The sequence below is a fragment of the Puntigrus tetrazona genome, chromosome 12, assembly GCF_018831695.1.
Source record: "Puntigrus tetrazona isolate hp1 chromosome 12, ASM1883169v1, whole genome shotgun sequence".
In the NCBI taxonomy this organism is placed as follows: domain Eukaryota; kingdom Metazoa; phylum Chordata; class Actinopteri; order Cypriniformes; family Cyprinidae; genus Puntigrus; species Puntigrus tetrazona.
Window position 1 is genome coordinate 8755240 of NC_056710.1, and position 25754 is coordinate 8780993.

The following is a 25754-nucleotide window of genomic DNA, read 5'->3' on the forward strand; positions in this document are numbered from 1 at the left end:
CTGAGTGGATCGCTGTGGATTAAAACACCTGTCTGTGGGTTCACTCGCTCCTCAGGAAAGGATTTTTAATGGCAAATTACTGTGACTGGTTGTTTACCGAAGTTTTACTACTGGTGCGCACCGAGAACAAGTGCTGAGCAGTGATTGGAAACATAAAATGAGATGCATATCTGGAAAGGACCAGAGCAAGCAACATAGCAAATGTCCAAGTATTTATTTTCTCTCTCAAAGTGCAAAGGTAATGTTGTTATAATTGAAAAATAATTGCAATTGTTAATTGTAAGTTTTTATTTTCTCAAGAAACAAAAAAGTACTTAAACAGTGCTATATTTAGTAACAAAATTGGCAAAAAAAGTTCAAATGAACGCATTTATTTCTCTATAAAAAAACAACACATGCATATTTAAAATTAATTATAAAAATAAATAATTAGTTTTTATATATTTCTTTTTAAATAGAATATTTTAAAATCCATGAATTAATCTTTTAAACAATTTTTGACCATAGCTGTAATTGTGTTATTTGTGTAATTCAGTGCTTCTTCTTTTAATATTTATGCAAGATATCTTCTCTCTCAAAGTGAGCTAAATCATTGGGTGCAGTGTGTCGGGTGAAGCATGGCTGGAAATAGTTTTTTACTACATCTACTTCTCACGGCCGTCGTGGGACGGGCTGCTAAAGCACAGGACGAGACTTCTACTGATATGGACATCCAAACAGCCAATCAGACTATCGATCCTCTATTGATTTCTGTGACATCTGAGGGGCCTCCAACTTTGACCACACCTGCAGAGGTGGAGGAGGACACTGTGCCGTCCACTGGCACCCGCTGCCGGGGTTACTACGATGTCATGGGCCAGTGGGACCCTCCCTTTAATTGTAACGCAGGTATCTTCTTGTACTGCTGCGGCACCTGTTTCTACCGGTTCTGCTGTCAGTTCCGTCAGCAGCGACTGGATCAGACCTCCTGCTCCAACTATGATACTCCAATTTGGGCCAACACTGGAAAACCTGTGGCCACCAACACCGAGGTGCAGCCGGATCACGAGCGGGACCGGACTCATATGATTGTGTATATCATCTGCGGTGTGGTGGCCATCATGGTCCTGGTGGGAATCTTCACTAAACTGGGTCTGGAGAAGAGTCGTGGAGGCCAGAACGACCTCAGTAACTCCAGGTGAGTAGAATCGAGCGGTACAAAAATCTAGTGAGCTGCCACAATGGAATAGAGATGGGGGACATGGATTACAAGTAACGCGAGTACTGCAATCACATTTTTTGTTTTTCAAGCAACTAGTAATGCATGCTGTTTACAATGAAATGCATTTAATTTAAACAGATTCAGTATTTTTTCAAAATAAATTAACAGTAAAACCTGCAAATATTACTTGAGAAACTCGTTTCTTCCAATCTTTTTTATGCAAGATCAGTCCAAATGAGAAATAGTAACGTAACACATTACTTTCTGTAACTGTAACACAATTTGTAACTTTCCCCAACATTCGCCATAACTATCACTTTGTTCGGCTGCCTTCTTTGATATTTTCACAGTACATTCTGGGACTCCCTTGTGAAAAGGGATTACACTTTAGCATTCTCACAAAAAAGTACTTATTGCAGAAATATTGCGCAATAAAAATTTTTTGTAGCTTCATTACAGTTGGACCACCGTTTCACATGGACTATTTTACCAATGACCTGGACATTGAATGTGGTAGGTCCATTGCTGTCTATGGCGGGTCATGAGGATTCGATGTAATTAATGAGTAATGAGTAATTAATGACAGAATTTTTGGATAAATTATCCCTTTTAATTTAAAAGTGCTTTTAATAGAAAAGCCTTCGCACCAGCAGAAGACCAGAAGATTTTTTTTACGTTAAAGATGTTAATAGAGTGTGTTGTCTACTTTGCTCAAGGATATTTTGTAACCAGCCTTAACATCTGTATCATATAGTACTGTAGTAAACCAAAGACCAAGTAACAAGATCCAGCCAAAACTAAACCCCATTCATATGTATGCTGCTCTTCTGAATTTAGCAATCATCTGTACTAGAGACATAAAAAGAGTGTTGTCCTAAGGTTATTTTAATATTCATGGAATCGCTGCATTAAAAAGCTAACCCCATCCAACCTGAATATTTCTTTCTTATGTCTCAGTTCCCAGTTCTCCTTCTCTGTTCCTTTCTCTCCAAACGTCAAATCGAACCTTTGTTCTCATCGTTCTAAATATTCAAAAACCCTTTATGAATAGCAAATTACCTGTCATGAGCAATATAACAAAATACAGAGAATTTATAATTCTCCCAGAGTTTTGCCGTAACCCCATTTTAGACAAGAAATGACCTAATAATGCAAACAGCCCTATCGAGATGAACACATTTGGAGGACAAAATTACTCATCCGAAGATTAGCACTTTTCCGAGGTTAACACCTCTCCAAAAGCATTTCCCACACGCTGAACACTGCACACCAGATTAACTCTTCTTACAAGATTAAGAGTTCTGGTAAGATTAACACTCTGCTTTAAGATTAAACCAACATCTCTACAGATTTACTCTTTTTAAGGCTACTGCTAGACTTCGCAGCTCTAGAGAACTAATTTATACACTTCCATTCACACCTTTAAAAAGAAGAGCAAACATTTTGCCCACGTGTCAAATGGCTGTTCATTTGGGTTCCTAAATAATTTCCCGCCTCCATTTCCAGTCATGTCTTATTTACCGGTGTATCATATTTCTCGAAACACAGTCAAACTGACACGGCTTAACTTATACACTCTATCTATACATTGTAGTCAAAGTTTTGTCATGTAGGCACAGAAATGGCCTATATTCATTTAAATGTGTGTCGCTGCTAAACAATAAAGGACATAAAACAGGGGAGGCATAATATAGACAATACACGGAATGTGAGTCATTATTATCCGAGACATGATTCACTGTGGATTCCAGCAGTGATAACTGCAATCTATGATTCAGATCACATCTTAAACAGCAAGCTGAGGCCGAAGGCAAGATTCTATGCCATGCAATATCCCATCTACAGTTAAAGAAAACTATTCTCATGCTGGGCAGGGGACATATGGGTGTCCTGAGGGGCAGAAATCTTTGAGATATCACATTTATATAATGCGAGACCTTCTGGATCCGGCACAGATTTGTTTTTAGCCAACTGGATTTTGAATGCGACTTACCCCCGAAAACTGTTATACTGATAATTAGGTTGCATGGATGCAACAATACATTTTCACATCCCAGTCAAGTCTAACCTTCTGCTTAACACTCTTCTTTCTATTCATACGAGTAGTTATCAAAACATCAAAGCCCAAATGTCTTTTCCCATTGATCACAGGCCGTCATGTACAGTTGCGTTTTTTAATTGAACCTTGAACACTTCTGGAGTTTCCAGAGGCTGTGGAAATTTGAGGGAAAAAAAGATCAAAAATTTGCAACTGTCATTTTTACTGTTTGGCATTGTTTTCTTTTAAGGAATGGTATTATGAAAAATGCTACACTACAACACTACAACATCAATCTGTTATTTTCATATCTGCCTTTCATACATAGTTTAAAAGTGCCTGTATACATAAAAGTATATAATTGTCTAAATCATATCTCATGTTTGGGTGTCCTTGGCATGAAACGGTTTGAAAACCCCTGGCACTGTCTTAGAGGTCACTCTACTTAATACATCAGAACAGAAAAAGATGAAAAGCATTCAAGGCTATAAAAGAAAGGAAAATCACTGACAGGACTCTGGATGTATAAGAAGCCCTTTATATTTCTAAAGGCATTAATTGAATGTGAGTCTCTGTAAAAGCCTCCAGATACACCTAAATTGAGGTTTACTTTTTGAAAGAAAGATAAACTAAGGAAGGACTATATTGTTAAGCTTACTAGTTCCCCTGCCCTCATACTCCTGAGCTTGTTTGTCATATTTTAACCTGTGTCTTTCCTGTGGCTCCAAACTGTCTGAACTCATTTGACATGAATGAGATGCGGCTGCTCATGGCTGTGCGCTGTGTGTTTGTGTGTTAATGTGTATGTACAAGTGTGTCTTTGCGTCTCTCAGATTCTGGAGACGTCTCTCCCGCATGGTTGAGTCTTAGTGGGTGTGCACTGACATTTGCGTCCTGCTGGCCCCCCGCCTCTCTCTCATCTCCATCGTGACTTCAAGGCCCTCCTGTTCCTCTAAGGTTAACGTGAGGGGCTGTGTTCTCTGACAGAACTACTCATTACCTCTCTCTTTGGGCTTTTCTCTAGCTGTGTATTTGCCCTCTGGCTGAGGAGGATTTGTGCACGCTGCTGTACTTGACACGATGATCTAATACAAAACTTTTACAATATATGCAGAAATAACAGACGAGTTATAAGAGAGTTGTGAAAACACACTAGTTTAGAATAGGAGGTCAGGACAAAATACACAATACTTGTAGTCATTTAATTTTTTTTATTAAAATGAAATGAAATTATATTTCTTTTAATTAATAATACAATTAATGATTAACAGACACACACACTATATGAATAAAGTTTTTAGTGCTTTGGCAGCATAAAAAATTAACCATGCCCTCAAAAAAATTTCTTTAAACACAAAGCAAAAATGTTTTTTTTTACCATGGAAATAATTATTTAATTTTACTTTTGCTGAAATTGAAATTTGGGTCTACTTCTACTGTAAGTATGTAAATACTGTGCAAATTATGTGAATCTGTGCACGTTAAGTAAATGACGTGAGAGCTTATTAGGATGGCATAATGTGAATTTGACTAATTGGTTATCTGTGGGTTACACATTACAAAAGTAATTCAGTTGTACATAGCATTAACGGAGGCGAAGCTATTCCCCTTGCAATATAATTCGATACGGCACCCTGCGAATAATTGCTGATAAAACCGCTCAGCACAGATCCAAAGATCCGGAATCCTGTTCCAGACAAACTGCAAGCGCACAGAGGAAATGTGACAGGGTCGCCTGTACGAGCTCTCATTGGGACGACTGCGCTACAACCGGTTATATTACGCAATAAATGATGCCGTAATGATCATTACAATTAAATGAGACAATCGTACTAATTATACCTAATTATACCAAACATAGCTCTGTAATTTGTGTTAGTGTAGCTATTAGATCTTTTTTTAAAAGGGTAAACCTCATTATGCTGTTTTATCGATATCTACTGTGTGCATGCAAATAACAAATCTGAATTCTCACAAATTGTGTAGTATGATACATAAATATTATTTGCCTTACCACCAATATCTGCCCTTCAAATAGAATAGTAAGGTCATAAAACACATTGTCTTGCTTACACATCAGCTAGTTGTTTGCTTCTTAAGTAAGAAAAAGCAATAGGAAATAGGAAAATGAGGATGATTTAGTGACAAAGAGACTATACAAATTGTCCCTATTGTGATTGAACAATCGTGTCAGATAGCATTGCTTCTGACCCAGCACTGCTGGCTGCCAGGACACTGTATATCTAAAGCCCTTAGGAAGGACTATCCCAGGATGCCCTTGTTTTCAGATCTCACTGTCTCCTAGACCCTGGACTGTATTTCCTGTTGTAGGCAAAATGAATGTGTGTCACTGTGTACAACTCATACCCAGTGTCTGTGAGTAAGACATCAGGGCAGCGGGAGTCAGAAAACGAGTCTGTATGAACTGAGGCAAAGGGTGAACGCACGGCAGGACATCTAGCAAAGCTGGAATCAGTGACTTCATCCGTCTGAGAGTAAGCACGGCACATCCTCAAAGTCGCCCTCAATTACGAGGACAATCATGTCAACATGACTGGAAACAGCCATCTAGAGAAGGGTTCCTCAAATCTTACCCTGGAGGTCCAATGCACTGTAGCTCCAACCCTGATAAAACTCACCTACCTGTGATCTTCTAATGATCCTGAAGACACTGATTGGCACGCTCAGGTGTCTTTGATTAGGGTTAAAGCGAAACTCTGTAGCAAAATGGATCTCGAGGTGCAGATTTGAGGAACACTGATCTAGAGATTATCAGTTGCTATCCCTATACAAGACGGAAGTGCTATAGGTGAACACACAGCTGGAAACGGGAGACAGACGTTAAAAAAAATATCAAAGGAAGCCTTAAACATTGATTAACAGCTAAACTAGCGTCAGGTCTCTTCAAAATGTATCAAGTCACTTGACAGCCACCAAGTAAGCAATTTACAAAAACAGTTACAGCACCTAGTTTTACTTTCTATTTTCTATTTAAACATTAATAATTTTCAGTAATTTTAATATTTTATCAGCAAACAAATAAACAATTCATTTTTCATTTTAAGCAAAAATTACTTGTTAGAACTAAGTAAACAATCATGAAATTCTTTTATAATGCAAGTTCACTGAAAGCTTTGAAAATAACTATAAAACCACTATAAATCAATCACTGTTTTTTTTCTCTTCTTTTTCAGATGCAGGTATAATCTTGGCCTTTCATTTGTAGATTTAACATTTGTAAATGGTCTAAAGCAAGAAAGTTAAAACAATTATTTAAATCTTTTAGATGGCCTTGTATTTAAGTTTTCATAATCCATTAGAAGAACATATATGTTACATTTAATACATACTGACATTTTAATAAACATGATTTTATGACATAAATGACTATTTTATGTAATTAGAAACACAATGATTACACTTTTTAACATGATTAGTGTAGTTTAATTTTATTACAAGTATCCATACAGAGCCTCCTAAGTAAATAACAGAAGGAAAGCATACTTCAATTGTTTTGCATTTCCTCAAAAAAGTCTTGATTCTGAATGTTTTGAGAGCAAATGCAATTCATCAGGAAAATGTATAATCTTTGCAAGAGAATGACAAATTTATTGATGAAACCTTTGTAAGCGAAAGCAAAGTTGAAAAAATAATCTAAATAAATATAAATCTTCCTCATCTTAAATAACAAATAAAATATCTAACAACAATAGTGTCATACATTGATCTATAGCAATGGTGTCACAAATGTGCTGATTTTGCTCAAATAACCACACCTTTTAGGCTGGTTGAGTAAACAAACATGTAATGACACCATTTTATTTCATAAGTCTACTCTGTCTTGCCTAAAAATATGCTCAGGCACCCATATCATGGACATATTGGGAGAAGAGGACAGCTGTTCAGGATCGTCCAGCCCAATGACCAATAGGTGTGAGCTCCCCAGAGAGATCTAGAACAAACAGATGATGTTTATCCTCTAGTTTGAGTTTTACTTTCCTCAAGAGAATTCTCAAAGCAGTAAGATGGGATGCCATCCGATTTTATTTTTCTGCATTTCACTGCAGATGCCTTTTCTCTCCTCATCACCGGGGTAAATATATTCTCATGCCTTTCTGATGTGTTGTTTTTCTTAGGCCACGGTGGCCTACTGCCATTGGCATCGGCCGGCCAAGGGCCAGTGCGCTTGTGCTTGACAATCACATTAGATCTCATCACAGTCCCTTGTTGGTTAAAGGGTGTTGGACAGAATTAGAGACCTCACCAGGGATACGAGCGGAGGCCGTAGGAAATAGAGCAATAATGGAGTGTCAAGGATGTAAAGAACACAGCACCCAGGAGGACCCAGAGATGCAGGAATGGGTTTGTGAACTCTAGGACAAGAGTAAGCAGCACATCCCTTGAAATCAGGCGGTCCGGTGGACGCCAAGAGTTGGTAGCTGCTTAAACGCATCTATTTATTTTTTTAACATGACCAGTGTAATGGATATGAAGCACATCTTGTGTACACTCAGAGAACATATTGAGTGTGAATTCATTGACCATCTCTTACACAAACAGTCTGTTGAATGCCAGCTGAAGCTAAATGAATGTATTGATAAAATATTACAATATGTTGATATTCAGCCTCTGGGCTCACAGTTCCACTTTATAATATACTGATATACACAACCATACAAATCCAGTAAACTGCTCTGATGAAGTGCTTTATGATAACATGTCAGCATCCTGAAATCAAATCCAATTAGTGTCATTTTCTGATCTAACCTATTAGAACATAAAACATGCTTCAAAATGTAATATTTCTCTCAGACTGAGTGATGTCCATGACATAAATTTGAACCCACCCTGGGTCATGTCCTCATCTTCTTCTACTCCTATTTCTCTCCTCTAATTTCCTATTACACTACACTGTCTTATAAGAAACAATGGTTACACTTTATTTAAATGGCCCTTTTAACACATTCTGTTGACTATAAGCAGTGTTGGGGAAAGTTAATTTTAAAATTAATGCATTACAATATTGCATAACCCCCTAAACATACTTTTTATGCAAAGTAATGCATTACATTTGCACTACTTTTTAAGTATGAGCAGGGCTTAATTGTTTGTTTTTAATATAAGTAGTTATATTTATAGCATACGTAAAAGGCCTTTCACACCAAAAAGTTTAATGAATAAACCTTAGGCTGAAGGAAAAGTAAATTCATGTCTATACAGTAGAATACAGGAGAAGAAGGTTCAATACTGTTCAGCAATTAAAAAACAAAAAGCACAATTGTTAGTTTATCTAAAGTCACATTTATTAGTATGGTTAAACTGGAGCATCAAAGGTCAGCAGCAAAGACACTGGTAAATAAAATGTGATTAGAATTAGAATTTTAATGAATGCTTTTTAATGAATGCTAAAATGCTAAAAGTTTTTTTTCCAAGTGAGATGAATTAATGCAGGGCTACACTGTATTCACACACAATGCCCCTGACCTTCTGATTTCTCTCAATATGGGGACAGGAAACCTCAGCCAATCATTGGGAAAACAAAGTAACTATCTTTAAAAAAAAAAAAAAAAAAAAATTAACTCAAATATTTTCTATATTAAATAAAAAAATGAATGTGTTACTGTACTAGTTACTTAAAAAAAGGAATTTGACTACATAACTTGCATTATTTGTAATGTGTTGCCCCCGACACTGGCTATAATTAATTTTGCACCTACGTATCTACTAACTCTGTTAATACAATATTATTAGACTGGTAGGGTTAGTTGTAGAAGAAGTTGACATACTAGCAAACTTATATTCAGTGTCTGTTGGGACTCATCGCTCAGGCAGATATTAATCAGATACTCTATGTATACTCATAATGAGAGTTTGTTGACATAAATGTGGAAAGTTACTCATTACCAACAAGGAATATTATTCTCAAAAAGGACTATCAAAAAAAAAAAAAGTGTTATTGAAACAATACAATTGCAATAAAATAAAATTATTCAATGTATTTATGATCATATTTATGCAATTGATGACTTGAGTTTTAGACACTTGACTTAAAAACAAAAAATACTGTAACAACTCAAACTTCTGAATTATGCATTTATAAATTTTTAAATTGTACTTCCTCAAATTCATTCAGTTCTTCAATCATAACACAGAATTTGTCAGACAAACAAACCAGAGAGGGGAATAGATTAACATCGGTGGTGTAATGAGTCAGAGACGGTCAGATCCATTTGCTAGCTCTTTAATAAGAATAGTCAGACAGGCAGGAGATCAGCAATAAAGACAGGAATATCAGATGCAATGGTAGAAGCGTGAACAGGGTCAAGCGAGGGTCGAGGTACACAGGCGAGGGGTCAGAAGGCAGGCAGCAAACAATCAGAAAGACGATAAACAGTCTAAGATCAACACAGGGAGTGAACGGAAAAGTAAAAACGCCCAGAATTACCAGCTGGGGCAAGGATAAGACTTCTGGAGTCTATTTATGAAGGGGTTTAATGGGTTACACCTGGGCAGGTAATCAGTCCTAGGTATGGGGCATGATGGGAAATGTAGTCTGAGACTGTTAGTACTCAAGAGAGGGTTTCCTCCTGTGGCCGTCGGAGAGAGCCACAGAGATGCGGTTCATGACTGGTGTTGTTAAACAATTAATCGCATCCAAAATAAACATTTTTGTTTCCATAATATATGTATGAATATATTATGTATATATGAATACAATATATTTAAGAAAAATGTTATGTGTATATATTAAACATATTTATATACAATGTAAAATATAAGAATATAAATACCTAAATGTAAAAACTTAAATATTTTCAATATATACTGTATATGTGTGCATTTATATATACATAATGAATATAGACAGTACATATACATATAATGTAAATGAAAACTTTCATTATGGATGTGATTTATCGCGATTAATCGTTTCACTAGTCACAACACATTAAAAAGCCTTTCTTACCTAAAATAGCTGTTCTGTCTTTCTGTTGGCGCCTTTCAGTTTACTCTTTGCTCCACAATGTATTTTACAATGAGTGAGGGCATCATGGCTTGTCAGACAGCAAATAGTAATAAAGGGTCAAAGGGTCGATTTAAATCATACATTGAGAAGCGTTCTTGATTTAATTTAAAACGACGTCCCTACTGGATATAGCAGTGAGTTAAATGATTACTCTTGTCTGCTCGCAGGACTCTGCAGGAGTTGCTGAAGCAGCCAGGTGGGGAGGTGAATCCTGTGAATGGACCTCTGAGCAGCACCACATCTATAGGAGCGAACGGTATCTCTGCCAGGATGCTTCGCAGCCGCAGCGGTGAGATCACTTACTCAGCTGTTTTCCTCTTATACATATAAACAAACAAACCAAAAAAAGACAAATCGCTATAGATTCTACATTTATAGATGCATCCCGATGTACATGTCTGCTCACACAGCTTCCCAAAGGGCTCACTTCCCAAGAGTACTGCACGACAACATTCACTGTGATTTACTGACTCACAGCTGCTCACTTTTCTCTATTGTTGTTAATAGCAAAAAACAACTAAATAGACAAATGCAGGTTCTGTCATCATTCATTCCCCATTATGTCATTTTAACCTGTTGTTTCCTCTGTAGAAAATAACAGAAGACAGCGAACAAAATTAAATAAGACACCTTTTTCTACACCTCCCTCTTTATCTTTGGTTTTCTCCCCCATAATTTCCATTTCTCCTCAAGAGCCAGAGAAAAATACATCTGCAACCTCCTTTTCTTATTCATCTATAAACGCAAGCGAGGTCGTCTCATCTGTGATTCCACTCGGTGGATTTACACAGGCGTGAGATGCAGCGGGCTTCAGACCGACAGTTGATGTGGGGTTTATGCTGATAACCAGCGTCTCTGCCAGGCTTAAGCAGCACACTTTCCTCTCCTCTTTATGAGGAGGATTTAAGTTTCGCTCCACAGTGCTTAGAGGCTTTAGCGATGTGACTGTACACATCTCTCTGCGTCCCCAGTAATGGTGTGAAGATTATAGCTGCTTGTGCAGTTCTAGGTCTTGCACTGGGAAGGTGCCGTTTATTGCCAGGGTTCAAAAGACATGTCTTCATGTTGGCTTTTATCTGTGCAGGGTTAAATTGGGAATTTTAAACTGCCACACTGCCTGAAAAAAGCGTGATGAGCATTAGATGGTTAAAGGGTCTGAGGCTGTGTGATCACAAGAAGCATGGAAAGATGTTATATATATGGCACCAATAACAGTATGTTGTAAATCAGGCTGAAGTGGGTATATGCAATATTTTTGTAAGCTGAAATTTCCTGTTATTCCATTCAGGATCCACTTTTACCAACTCCTGCCCCATATTTTTACTTATGGAATATCCTGATTCAAATGAAAATGCATTATATAATAGAGTAAAAAAGCTTGCATGAATTCACCATGCAACTCAAGTTTTGAATGAATGTTGCTTCGCAGTGCTTTATCTGTGATGTTGATTTGTTCTTGTTATAAAATTGCTAGCAGATTCCTATGCATGCAACAGATATTCTCATAAGCGGGAACGTGTTCAGTTGCCCTTAACTTCTACTTAGATTTCAAATAGCTCTTAAACTCACTTGGTGAAATCCAATTAAAAGCAATATTACACTTACTGTTTAACTGTTAAACCCTTTTTTTTTGTCTTTCAACTCATGTGCATCCTTTTGCACTAAGCATCCATGCAATTAACTCTCTTTTAGGCAGAGTCTTAACATAAAGGTTCTTTTTTATTTATGATTCTATTATGAACCTTTATTGAACTCACTGAACTTTATAGTGTGATTTAGTGTATTAAAATGTTCTTCATGATAGGACAAAAAAAACGAAAAAAAAAAAAAAAAAACTGAAAATGTTCTATTGAGAAAAACTTTTTATTAAAAAAAACATTTTGGAACCTTTATTTTTTAGTGTCAGAAAATATCTTAACAGAGACCAGTCAAAAACCTTTTATATGGGGTAATATCAGGTATACGAACTTGTAAAGCAGCATGTGTGTTTATGTGAGCACATGGGCTATGGCATGACATCGTCACGCACAAAGAAGAACCGTCCAATTTTAGACTTCCGCTTATGCAGTCCGCTCTTTAATTTTCTCCCTCCAGCATTTCAGGCTTTGTTTTTATGTGCCACTACACACACACACACCTCTCACACTATAGCATCACAGACATCTCTACTGCTTCAGGGCTAAAAACATACACAACAGTCCCTCATAGTGGGAGATGGTGGCACTCCAATGAAGAGCGTGAACAATGACGCACAAATACACAGATGCCACCCCGTCCCATATTAGTGCTTCTCTGCTGCACATTCTCAATCCCTCATTCAATTCACATCGCCATTCCCAAATATGACTGTCAGGATGTTTACCTTTGAGCTTATATGGACAAGAGACTTCACTTTTGGACACTTTTGGGCACTCTTTTTTTTAGTTATACATCAGTCTGTCCCTAAAGCCAAACCTCAGTTAAATGGTAATTCACTTAAAACCCATCAGCAGTTCACTACATAATATTACCACAGTCATAACAGATGCTTTTGGAAAAATGTGACATAGTTATGAAGGGATAGAGTGGCTATAGGTCACACTGAAACTTTTGGATTGTTTAAGTTATTGATACATTATTAATATAATTACATTACATATATTATAAAGCATATTTTACTGTATATTTGGAATATTATATGAATTGTTTTTATGAACCTCTTACTGTTGACTAAAATGCACGTTCAGTGTTGTCCCAATCATTTTTGATTTCCATTATTTCAAATATGTTCTTTCCTATATATTTCAAATATCCAATTTGTTCTATTTTATTATCAATACTTACAGCAATATTGAAGCTATTAGAGAATTCAGATATTAAAGAAAAATAATTCAATAGAATATCACGCATGAAGTGTAAACGTTCTCACTGTTCTTGCAAGTAATGGAGAGTTTGGGAAGGTTGGAGAGATTGGAAAGCGCACAGCACAGAGAGACAGGTGAGTATCCAGGTAAGTTGAGAATACACAGGGGGAGAGAGCCAATGAGGAACACAAATCACACAGATAAGCAGGAGGGAACACAGGAGACATGGAAGAAACCCAGTCATACTGGAGAACTGGTAAGCAGCCCAAAACTCAATTTGAGATCAGATGATGAGTGTGAGGTATGCACTTATGTATGGTACGTGACTACGGCACTGGTGTGGGTGATTAGTAATCTGGTTAGGGTGAACATTGGATATAAGTTGTGAGAGAGCCTGGCACTTCCGTTGCAGTTTCCCGCCCTCCACAGTCTGCTACAAAGGACCAAGGCACCTTGATGTTGTGGCGTTATAATCGATTATGATCTATTTCATCTTCGATGCAGAATCATCTATGTCCGCATTGCGATGCATTGATGCAACAAATAATTTTGACACCCCTAATCCAAGGTCCATTAAATTGAGCTGACTATTATTTTTTTAAAGAATGATGGTCACAGGAGACGAGAAGTCTTTTTCAGAAACATAGAGACGGGATTGAGCATTCTGCTCTAAGATTCTTTGAATCAGGTCGATAGGAGATTGTGAAGAGAGCCCATCAAGCCTTTTTTTGAGTAAGCCTTTTTAATTCACTGAGGTACTAGAGGCTCTTATGGTCCATGAGCATTGTGAATGGATGCTGAGATACCTCAACTTTAATGTAGAGTAACTACATGTCCCCAATTTCATAATCAAAGTCTGCGGGAAAAGAAGGCTCAAATGTAGAGGGGTCCCCACGCACCAACACCAGTGGTTGTAGCATCAACTTAGCCTATGGAAAGCTTCGTAGGATCAGGATGGGCAAGGAGTGGTGTGGTGGTAAATGTCTCTTTGAGCTCACTGAATGCTCACTGCTGGTAACCAGAGGCTTTTATAGGAGCTACCAGTGGTGTAAGTGTACGCTGACTGGCCAAACACATAGGAAACACCGGTTATCCTGTATTTTTAAAAAGCGGTATAAAGATATGAACTTCACAAACATGGAAAATAGCGATAATGGTATTTACCTGTTGGGTGCATCATTGCTTTCTTTTTTCAACCTCGATGGTATGTAGCACTGGAAGCTGTCAGAGAAGATTAAGATTTTTGTGTGTCACGAAACCAACAAGACGCAACAAAACCACTCTGATCACAGTATCCTCAATTCAGAGATTGTTGATGTTTGTAAAAGCCACAAATAAACATGGTGCTGGTACGAATGCAATACGGAAAATGACAGAGAGAAATTGGTTCTCAAGGATCCACCCTGCTGGTTAGTTCCTTGAACTATGCAGTGCCTCGGGAGAGAGAGTTGGACCTACCCCTAAGAAAACTGGAGAGCAGATAAAGAATGTAACTGAAGTTATTGACATGGTGATATAAGTTTATAAATCCAAGGAATTGTTGGAACCTTTTGATTGTGGTAAGAGTTGGCCAGTTATGGATTGCATCAACCTGAGGTGGAGACCTTGGAGTTGTTCCAGAGCTGCTGGGACAAGGTAGACAGAGTAGATAATGGAATTTTGCAGTCATCTGGTTGAATGCTCGATAGTCCATGCAATGCCTCAAGCCTCCATCCCTCTTAACCACAAAAAAGAAGCTAGAAGCAGCTGGGGACTTTGAGGGATGGATATAACCTTGTTGTAATGCCTCTACAATATACTCCTCCATGGCCTTTTGTTCTGGAATGGAGAATGGATAAATCCTGCCATGGGGCACTTGCTCATCCGGAATGAGGTCGATGGTACAGTACCAGGGCCGATGTAAAGGCAACTGGGTTGTTCTTTTGGGACAGAAAACAACACTAAAGGGGGATGTAACAGGGTGGTATGTTGACTAATTGTTTCTTCATAGGACTTCAATGTTGCCTGGACAGCCAACACAGGGGTGGAAGGATGACAGAGAAGAAGAACTTGTATAAAACAAGGAACTTCTGAAAAACTGTTGTTGCTGTGGTGGATTGCTCTAGAACCAAGTGAAATGAATTTCTCATGACATATTCTGACTTGAATGAGACTCACAGTGAACTGGATAATACATCTACTGAGAGGTTTACCGATTACTGACTTTGAAGTATAGGCTCCTTTTAATACAGACACAGAAAAACCTGGGACCATAAGGTTCACAATAGTGGTCAAAGGCTAAAATTCTATGGAGGGATCTTGAAGGGTCAAAATATACATGTGTTCCTTAAATGCCCTTCACCACCACAATACAGATACAGCCCCTGGGTCAGTTGCCTTTGGGACTGGTAAGAGCAAGTGGAGAAGAAGAGTGAGAGAAATGTGATGTGAAAGAGGAGGAACTGTTTGAACGAATTCACTAGTTCCTGGAAAGGATCCGGTGCACTCATGATAATTTCATGGTCTGGTGTTCTGTAGCAGACAGATTCAAATGGATTATGGTAAATATTGCAGTTTATTAAAACAAGTTAGAATTCAACAGAATATCAGGCATAAATAGCAAACAGTCTCATCGTTGTTGCAGGTAATGGAGAGTTTGTGAATGTTGGAGCAATTGGAGAGCACACACCTCAGGAAGACAGATAAGTAGAGAATTCACAGGGGAAAAGATCCTATGAGGAACAGAGAGAAAACAAGGAGGGAACAAAAGGAGTTGTACTGCAGTCCAAAACTCAATGAGAAACTAGACGATGACCAAGTTTGAGGCAGGCGCTTATTTATGGTACATAACGGCAGATCAGTCCAGTACATGTGTGGGTGATTAGTACTCTGGTGAGGGTTAACAGTGGGAATGAGTAGTGAGAGAGCCTGGCACTTCCCTGTACTACCAGTCAAAAGTTTTTGAACAGTAAGATTTTTTTGTGTTTTTAAAAGGAGTCATCTTCTCGCCAGTCCTGCATTTATAAGATTGAAAGTACAGCAAAACAGTAACATTTAAAATTATTTTTACTATTTAGTAAATTATTTCCTTCAGAAATGATTCTAATTCTGATTTTCTTTAAAAAAAAAACCAAATTTGATATTATTATTATTATTAGTAGTAGATTTTTCTCACGTTTCTTTGAATAATACAAAGTTCACAAGCATTTATCTGAAATAGAAATCTTTATAAATGGAACAATTAGAAATGTCTTCATCATCAATTGTGATCACTTCTGATGGTGTTGAACTCCTGAAGAAACACAGCCCTTCAGAGTTTAGTTCTAACCTTGCTCAAACACACATACCTTGCATTTTCCAAACAAGTCTAAATGTCTTGATTAGCTGTATCAGGTGTGTTTAATTAGGGTTGCATCTAAACTCTGGAGGGCTTCAGTCTGACACCCGTTATTTAGAGCATCTTTGCCAAGCAATTCATCTTAATTTAGGATGAAGTCAGGTAGTGTCAAAAGATATGAGTTTTTCAGCTGTTTGAAGATTGACAGGTATCCAACATTCTGGATAGGGGTGAGAAGATCATTCCACCAACCGGGAATGGTGATGTTCCGGAGAATGACTTTGATTCTCTCTGTGATGGTACCACAATCATGCACAGATCTAAGGCTTCTGGAGGGGATGTAGATTCATAATAGTGAGTGGAAGTAGGCTGTTCTATAAGCAAGCATCAATGTGTTGAATTTGATGCAAGCTGCAACCAGAAGCCAGTGCAAGGAGATAAAGAGAGGTGAAACATGAGCTCTTGTTAAAGACCAGGCATGTTGCTGCTTACTGGTCCATTAGTAGAGGTTTGATTTTGCTTGCAGGAAGTCCAGCCTAGAAATGACAAGGGCCTGGACAAGAAGTTGCTTGCTGTATTAGGAAGGACCTGATCTTACTGATGTTGTGTAATGCAACGTGGTCTTTGAAGGTCAGCTAGTCATCAAAGATTACACCAAGATTTCTGACCGAAGTTGATTGAGGTAATTGTGGACGAGCATGCCGAGATGTCTGCTAGGCAGCCTAAAATCAGTGCTACTACCGTTTGATCATCTGGTTGACAACAGAGGTAGAGCTTTGTGTCATCAGCATAGCAGTGGTAGGAGAAGCCATGTGCCTGTATGAGGCGACCCAGTGATGTAGTGTATGTGGAGAAGAGAAGGGGTACAAAAACTAGACCCTGAGAAACTCAAGTGACCAGTTGATGTGTTTTGGATACCTCTCCACCGCAGGCTACAATGCAAGACCTACAAGTGAGCTCCAAACCAGCGAAGTGGAATATCAGTGATGCCCAGAGATGAGAGGGTGGACAGGGGGATCTGATGATTGACAGTGTCAAAAGCAGCAGATAGATCCAGTAGAATGAGACTTGACAATTTGGAAGCATTAGCATTTGCAGTCCGCAAGGTTTCAGTGGGGTTAGCCGAGCCTGCTTGAATGCAGTGGGGAAAGTGCCTGTAAGGAGAGATGTGTTGATGATGTGTGTGAGTGCTGGTAAGAGTGTGGGAGAGACAGCTTGAAGAAGGTGTAATGGGATTGGGTCCAGAGGACATGTTGTAGTATGGATGAAGAGCTATTTCTAAAAAAAAAAAAATTATATATATATATATATATATATATATATATATATATATATATATATATATATAATATATATATATATATATATATATATATATATATATATATATATATATATATATATATATATATATATATATATATATATATATATATATATATATATATATATATACATATAAAAATTGTAAAGTGTATGATGTTTCAGATAAACACTGATCTTTAGATCTTTCTAATCCTTCGGTTCATCAAATAGTCCTAAAAAAAAATAAACTTTCTGGTACAGCAAATTGGCGTATTAGAGTAAATGTCAAAACTCATCTGAATTAAAAACTGCTCAGCAACTGCTTTGGAAAAATGCATTACTTCATTAATATCTAGCAAAAATTCTCAGTACGCAATTACACACAGCCCTAAAAAAAATTACATAATGCATCAAAAGCTATTACCCCTCTGGACTTCCTGGCATAGATTTTGACTTCAAAGGTCTAGTCAGGAATACCTAATGAAGACATTAACGTGCAAAGAGGACATCACCCTCTCTTTTCTACTATTCTACCAATTACATCACATACACTTAATCTTCCGAACAATCTGGTTTGATTTCTCTTTGAGATGCTAAGTCTTGCACCCTTAGAGATGCTTTACCCTGACATTAGTTTCATTCGTTTCTTCCTTTACTTTTCATCATTATCAAACACAGCAGAGAGTATCAAGAGGGCACACGGATAGTAAATGGTGGTTAATGCAGGCACTGCTGATGTTGTGTTAAAGCTAATGTCCTCAGGGCACCACTCAGTTGATCAAGAGATCTAGTGAAAAGCATAATACTTCCCTTAACAATATAAAAGACTAATCTACACCTGAAGAAACTAAAAGGAAAAAGGACTGATGATCATGAGCAAGCTTAGTTCAACCAATGTAAACTGCATGGAAATAAACATCAGAATTACCCAGACATGCCTTTGATGCACCATAATGACAACAGAACAGTCCCAGACAGGGTTTTTGGGTACTCTGGGTCTAAGCGTACTTGTGCAAATGAACGCACTGAAGGGTATGCTCTTGGCTTTCATGCAACATTCATTTAAAGCATTAAAAACATGGTTTACCGCTACAAGGAAATGCCAGGGTGATTTTAGAATGTGTAACACATGTTCACCCTAAATAATGGCTGTCCACATCTCTCAACACACCGCTCATGTTAAATGAAATGTGAATAATGAGTAATGGAACAAACAGGAAAGAAGGAAAGCAACATCTAACGTTCATTAATTGCATCAATGTCCATCGTGTGCTGTCACCCATAGCTTACAAGGAAAATTAGGTCATTCAGGCTGAACCACATCTCAGTGGTCAATATAGGGTCATTGCATATAGAGCGGATTTAAATAGGTCTCTACTGCAATTCTACAAAGTAGATTTAACCACAGACACAACATGTTTTTCTGCATTGTAACATTGTAGTTAGTGTTAGTGTCTGATAGTAAAATGGCATATATATTGTATACACACATCATTTTGATTAAGCTTTGTAAAGTTACTCATGCTCACTAGGAATGCATTTAACTGATCAAAAATACAGAAAAAAGCTAATATTGTGAAATGTTATTACATTTTGGAAATAACTGTTTTATTTTAATTTTATTTTTGTACCTGTGATGGACAGCTGAATTTTCAGCAGTCGTTACACCATTTTTCAGTGTCACATGGTCTCTCAAAAATAATGCAATATGCTGATTTGGTGGAAACTGTGATACATTTTTGATGAGCATTTATTTGAAATAGAAGCCCGAATGTCTTTACTAGGTTATTTATGAAATACTCACATGTTTATACATGAAATGCTGATGAGACTGCATGAGACTTTTTTTAACGTTGTTCTACTGTTCTTCTGCATTCCAGAACAGTACCATCTAAACAACGCTGGCTTCTCTTTTGGTACATCGTCCGGACTCTCTCATCCTCAAAGCAACCTCAGTATACCAGGCCTGGCACTGAATAAGTACAACTCTCTGAAAGCAGTTGGTAATTTTACTATGCGCACAAGCACACTTCATTCACAGATGTTGAATTATTTCATGCTCTGCTGGATGCCATAAACAACAGTCCCTAAGTTTGACTGACAGAATCAGGGAAGCCCTCTGGTGTGGTGAGGACCACAGTTGGGGCACTACAAGGTTACTCTGTGTCATCCCCGGTACTCAACATCGAAGGGGTTGCTGACTACACATAGACAGAGTTGCATATTCAAGAGTTTTGTCAGATTTGCACACATAATCCTCACTAGACAAAAGATGTTGCGTATTATTTTCTCATCAGACCTTTAAAATGGCAAAGGTCTGTGTTTAGTCTAAGCTGCATTTTAATGTCTTTTAAACTGAAACATAATATTATGTTTACTGTTGTTAATCAGTGGCCAGCTGTACACAAAACCTATTGCATATTCCAATAAATCACCACACCTGCACTTTAAACACGCAACAGCTAACATTTGAAAAATTTCTAGTAATGTGCTAAAAAATAACCTTTATATAGACCCTTAATCTGCAGACTAATTTCTTCATCCGCTCTCATGGAGAAAATCTCTTTTCTTTCAAGTTCTGTCTAATCTGATTCATTTTTCCCACAATGTAGATAACCAAAATGTTTTACTGCAAAATGGTGTGGAGAGAAGGGCTTTTCTCACCAAGTACAATAACTATAAAGATAACTATAAGTATATTTTAATGATTTCTATGGGAATAGTGAAGTCCAGACTATTAACGATAGGAACACAGAGGAACAATATTGATGGAATCGCTTCCAGAGCAATTTTTTAACAGCTGATCAAGGAAAAAACATTAACCCAATCAAAAATCCATCTGACTTTGAAGAGCTGAAGCATGTAAGTTGGCTGAAAACTGCAGCGCATGAACTTTATCATCTGTTGTTGTGAACACTGATGGAAAAGTTATAAATAGCTGTTTATAGTCGTTCTTGGTGTGAACAGGCTTCTTTAAAACTTTGTGATACTTTCAAAACTTTTGTTTTTACTTGTGGACTTAAATCTTATTTATCTTATGTCACTTGTTCACACATATGAATGCATGTTATTTGAAGCAGTGTTATAATGCTTTAGCCAGCAAATTAGTGGAGCACTTATTTGCTGCGTTTCAACAATGGGTGTTGGTGTGTTGTTCACACATGACCTCCAAACGTGAAATGGTGTTAAATTCACAAGAATAGGCTGTTTGTGTGAAAGTGCCTAATTTCTGTTCTAGTTTTCTCAAGTTTCATAAACAAATGAAAAACAGATCTTATTGCATTTCGCCAAATAATGACTCGTTTTAAAAAGAGAGCTGTGGGCTTGAGAGGTGCTTCTTGTAGTCCATTTACTTTCAGGCAGCCTTTTTAGCCTGCCCTACATTCTGGGAACGTGTTTGTCACATTATTAACTACTTACACAAATGAACACTTCTGTATCTGACTGTTACCAAACAAATATATGATTCCAGGTTGGTCTGCAATCAGCACACCATGATGATGATGATGATGATGATGATGATTATGTGCGCTGACAATACAGCCTTTGAAGTAATCTGGAGGCTGTTCAGATGTCATCTGTTTAAATCACCTTGTGGCAAAAAGAAAGAAATGAATGAGAAAAGAGAAAAAAAAGACTTGATGACTATGTTACTTGAAAGAACACCATCTGACATCAGTTTATAATTTTGATATTGGATTTGATGAGGCTAAGACCAAAAGAACATTCACCGGAAGTGTACTCAATCCTTTTTTTCCTTTTTAATTCAGGCATGTAGGACCACATCCAATATATCCCCTGATTTAAGCACATGTACACACCATCTAAATCCTCATTATTTAGTGCGATGCAAGAACAAAAAGAACAAGAGCAGCTAGCAGACATTAATGAGATGAGACAGAGCGAGCAGCTCGCAGGTAAATACCGTGAGAAGAAAGATAACTCATGTCCAAGGCTTGACCTTTAAACATTTCAGGCAGCATAAAGTCATTGTTTAATAAAAATGGACAAGCTCTCAGTGGACATCGCAATGAGAATAAAGACACTGCTGTTTCATATGCTTCATCAGAACTTGACTGGAAGGTGATACGTTTAAAAGTACTGGCACTTGAAACTGCCAATACGCTGATATGGTGTTGTGAGTATTCAAGACATACTGCTGATGCACGAATAGCATACACGTTATAATAGCCCTTTTCCCCTTGCGAAAATATTTGTGCTTCTCATGTAAATCTTTTGCGTTCCCTTAAAAAAATACAAAATTTGTTTGCAAAACTTGTATTCGCTCAAAGTAAACCCAAATATTCTCAGGGAAATGCAAAACTTAAAAAAAAAAAAGAAGAACACAAAAGATTTTCCCCCCTTTCAATGTATGTTTACATGCAAAGTAGCCACATGAAAACTGTAGCTTAACAAAAATTTTGTCCTTCTTTTTTTATTTCTTCTTTTCCCTTACAGCCGATACTGCGAGCAGGGGCTACTACAAAAGTTATCCACTAATGGATTTCTCTCAGCATCATTCCCCTCCTGCACCTTTCCAACCAATACCGATGCACCAGAAAGACAAGTCCTACCTCCACCAAGTCATCCCTTCCCATGACATCCATTCCCCCCTTTCAATCTCAATCCCAACCAACCAGCTGGAGAGGACCCGCATCCCAAAAACCATCACTCACCCTCAGCTTTCCAGCTCAGCCTTCAAAGCTTGGGATTCCGGACAAAGACATGTCCACCGGCAGACTTCGCATCCAGGCCATTCCGCTCGCCGCCAGACCTACAGCAGCAGGAGACAGTACAGCATAGAAACCCTCCCGGAGTTCCTCTCCCAGCCCACAGGCTATGCGGGACAACTAGTGTATCAGCCACATCCCAAACTTAAGGCCTACCAGACCAACAGCAAGACGGAGGTCACGGTCTGAGGAAATGGGACAGAAAGAAACAACACTCCTGACTGTTAACAGACTGAATGCACAAATTTTAAAATGTCAGGACTATGAAGTCATTCCTATATTCATTGTTAAAGCCCTCTTTATATAGTTTCTTATGCGTCCCACTTTTCTGAGTTCATCTCTGGCCTCTGTGTCACTGACAACGAGGTGAGTGTTCACATCAGAACACAGGAATGGCGCCCGAAGCCACATTAGCTCAACGGGGACAATGCCATCATCACGTCAGCCTAAATCTAAGTCATTAAGGGACAAGATCCTGCCCATCTTTAAGTAAACACAACCTCAGGACTCCTTATATGAAAAAAGACACAAAGCAAACTCATTCTCCTGCCCAGAAAGAGGAAAGGAGCAACACCCAGATGCCTGGTCTCACACTAGGAATTAAGTATAAGCTTTGCAGAGTGAGTTGAGGATTTTGTGCTCATGAAGAAAGGTTTTTTGAGCTTGAGCAAATTTCACGGTCTTCCTCTCCGGCTTGGGCAGTCTCACTGTTAAAAAGTCACTCATAATTACTAATTACTCATTTGTTTTAGGTGATGCTGAAAAAAAAAATTAAAGTAAGGTATACCCATTTGGTTCCTGTGGGTTACAATCACCTTTGTACAAAAGAATGAAGTCGATCGGACAGTGAATATAACACAAACTTGACAAGTCGGATAAAAAAAATCTTAAAGCTGAAAATTGCATTTTCATTTTTCTTTTTTTTTCTTAATATAGATATTATTTTTTGGTTTTATTTTGCTCATCTTCGGCTCTTTTTGTGGACATAACTTAAAGGGATAGTTCATCCGGTAAGATCTTTGTCCATAGTAAGAATACAAATGAAAAAATGTATATATTTTTGATGAAATCAAACCTTCTGACCCTGCATAGACATCAACGCAACTGACACATTTAAGGCTCAGAAAGATAGTATGTGACATCTGAGGTTCAACCGTTATTTAATAAAGCTATGAGAACTTTAATCAACTTTTTTTTCTCTTTTTCCTGGATAAGCTGTGGCTCATTGCAAGCAGAGGAATGCACGTGCATGGGTCGTGGTACTCTTGTTGTTAGTTGCTGAATAAAGTCGTTCTTTTTTGTTTTCTCTGCATGCGAAAAAGCATTCCTGTAGCTTCATAAAATTGCCATTACATCAATGGACTGTTTTAATGATGTTCTTATTAACTTTCTGTGCCTTGAATGTGGTAGTTCCGTTGCGTTCTATATAGGGGTTACAAATTTAATCCAAAATATCTTAATTTGTGTTCTGAATCTGAATGAAAGCTTAAAGGGTTTTGGAACAACTTTGGGGCGAGTAATTTTTTCATTTTTGCATGAATTTTAATTTTTGCATGAACTATCACTTTAACAAGAAGCAAAGTTGGAATAAAATAGGGGGGGGGTTTGAGAAAGGACTCCAAAACCCTGGTCAGATTATGAACTACATGGCAGAATACTGCCCTCAAGGCTATTGGCTCTCTCCAGGATGAATTTTCTGTGGAATCAAAGAAAATCTTCATTATAATATTATATTCCAATCACTGAAATCATGGAGTGAATACATTATAAAACATCTAACTTCAACAGTTATTTCTTGTTTGCTTAAAAAAAGAGTCTGATCTTCACTATCTCCTCTGTTGCACAAGACCGCCTGACTAAAAGGGTCCAGTCCTCACTGTAATGCTGAGTAGCTCACTTTACAGATTGTTGACCAAGAAGGATTGCCTCATGGTGTGAGGCTGAAGAAGTGATGCCAGCAGCAGCCAGCAGATGCCAGCAGCAGCAATATTCTGGACCTTTGAACTAAGAAAGAACTAAGAATGAAAAACATCATTCTGGTAAAAAAAAAGCTATGCAATGGCGAAAATATCAGCTCTAGTGAATTAACCATCTTTGAACTCAAGATCTCACAAGCACTAGCTCTCTTGTAGCCTTGCACTGTTTACCTTATACTTGTGTGTCCTTCCTTTCACTTGGATCACTGGTGAGAGTTACCAGAACTTTTACCTCAGAAACAACGTATCCAAATACAAAAAAAGATCTACTTCAATGCTACATAGCAAGACTGATGAGGAAAAGTCTGACACCTCTGACTAATCCAAGCTAATTGTGTCAGATGATAATCTGCAGTATAACCTGGAGATTCAATAATTCATATTCTGGTATATGACTAAAATCCCCGCTAGTGGGATTGGGAACTGTAAAGCGGCACAGTGACTAGAGAGCTCTTTGAGCAAGAAAGGGAAATCATTGTTACTCCACACTGTTACTTGTCAAACTGTATAAAAGTGATATATCACACTCACTGTCTGAATATTAGCACAGTTTATTATTCAGATTAACAACACTCTTGCTAGTGTGATATTCCTTAAAAGGTTGTAGTATTGAAATATATGTATTTAAAAGTGCTTCCTATACTGTACTGCTTGTGTTTTGCTTTTCTGCAACCATCCTGTGAACAGGGCACTTCTGCTTTTTCTGTTTCGAAATTTATATTAAGCATATTAAATATATTTCTGTAAATGTATATTTCTGTACAAGAATTGTATTATTTAATAAGAGAATATTTAGGAACTACACAGACGCTTTGTAACGTTTAAAGATAACTGAAATTCGAGTGTTAGTAAAAATACTGTTATTTGTTACGTTGGTAATGCCTGCAGTATTGTGTTAAAACTGTGTTAGATTAATTTAATAGTCATATAAGGGCTTTTAACAACGACTGAAGAAACAAAACGAGAAAGGCTATTTTGAAAGGAAATTTACGGTTTTATATTCACATTTTGAGTAAAAACGAGTAAACACTAACTAATAAACCCTAAAAAGTCATGCTTGAAATTATGAATCAGATTTCAAATGTGGATTTGTACCTCAAACAATGTCTTTACAAAATAAAACTTTTGAAACGTCGTGAATATTTTGGCAGAGTGTGTTTGGTTACTGCTTTATTTTCCACGCGTTGTAATTCTGAACTCACCCAGAAAATCAGGCAGGTACAATTCGTTCATGGTTATCATGGCAGAAAACAGCATCATGTTCGAAATATTTTGAACTCGTTGGTCTCACACACACACACAGAACCACAAGCCTTTG

The 25754-nt window shown here is 37.6% G+C and overlaps 1 protein-coding gene across 2 annotated transcripts; it reads left to right on the plus strand.

Annotated features, from left to right (window-relative positions):
* On the plus strand, positions 1 to 25565 carry shisa8b (shisa family member 8b). Of its 2 annotated transcripts, XM_043253348.1 has the most exons (5): positions 1 to 238; positions 581 to 1177; positions 10434 to 10555; positions 19611 to 19733; positions 22189 to 25565. In XM_043253348.1, the coding sequence occupies exons 2-5, from the start codon at positions 618 to 620 to the stop codon at positions 22647 to 22649; spliced, it is 1266 nt and encodes a 421-aa protein (XP_043109283.1). In that variant the 5' UTR covers positions 1 to 238; positions 581 to 617; the 3' UTR covers positions 22650 to 25565. The 2 variants fall into 2 exon arrangements, with proteins under 2 accessions (XP_043109283.1, XP_043109285.1); XM_043253350.1 differs by lacking the exon at positions 1 to 238 and having other exon boundaries at positions 542 to 1177.
* The last annotated feature ends 189 nt before the right edge of the window (positions 25566 to 25754 follow it).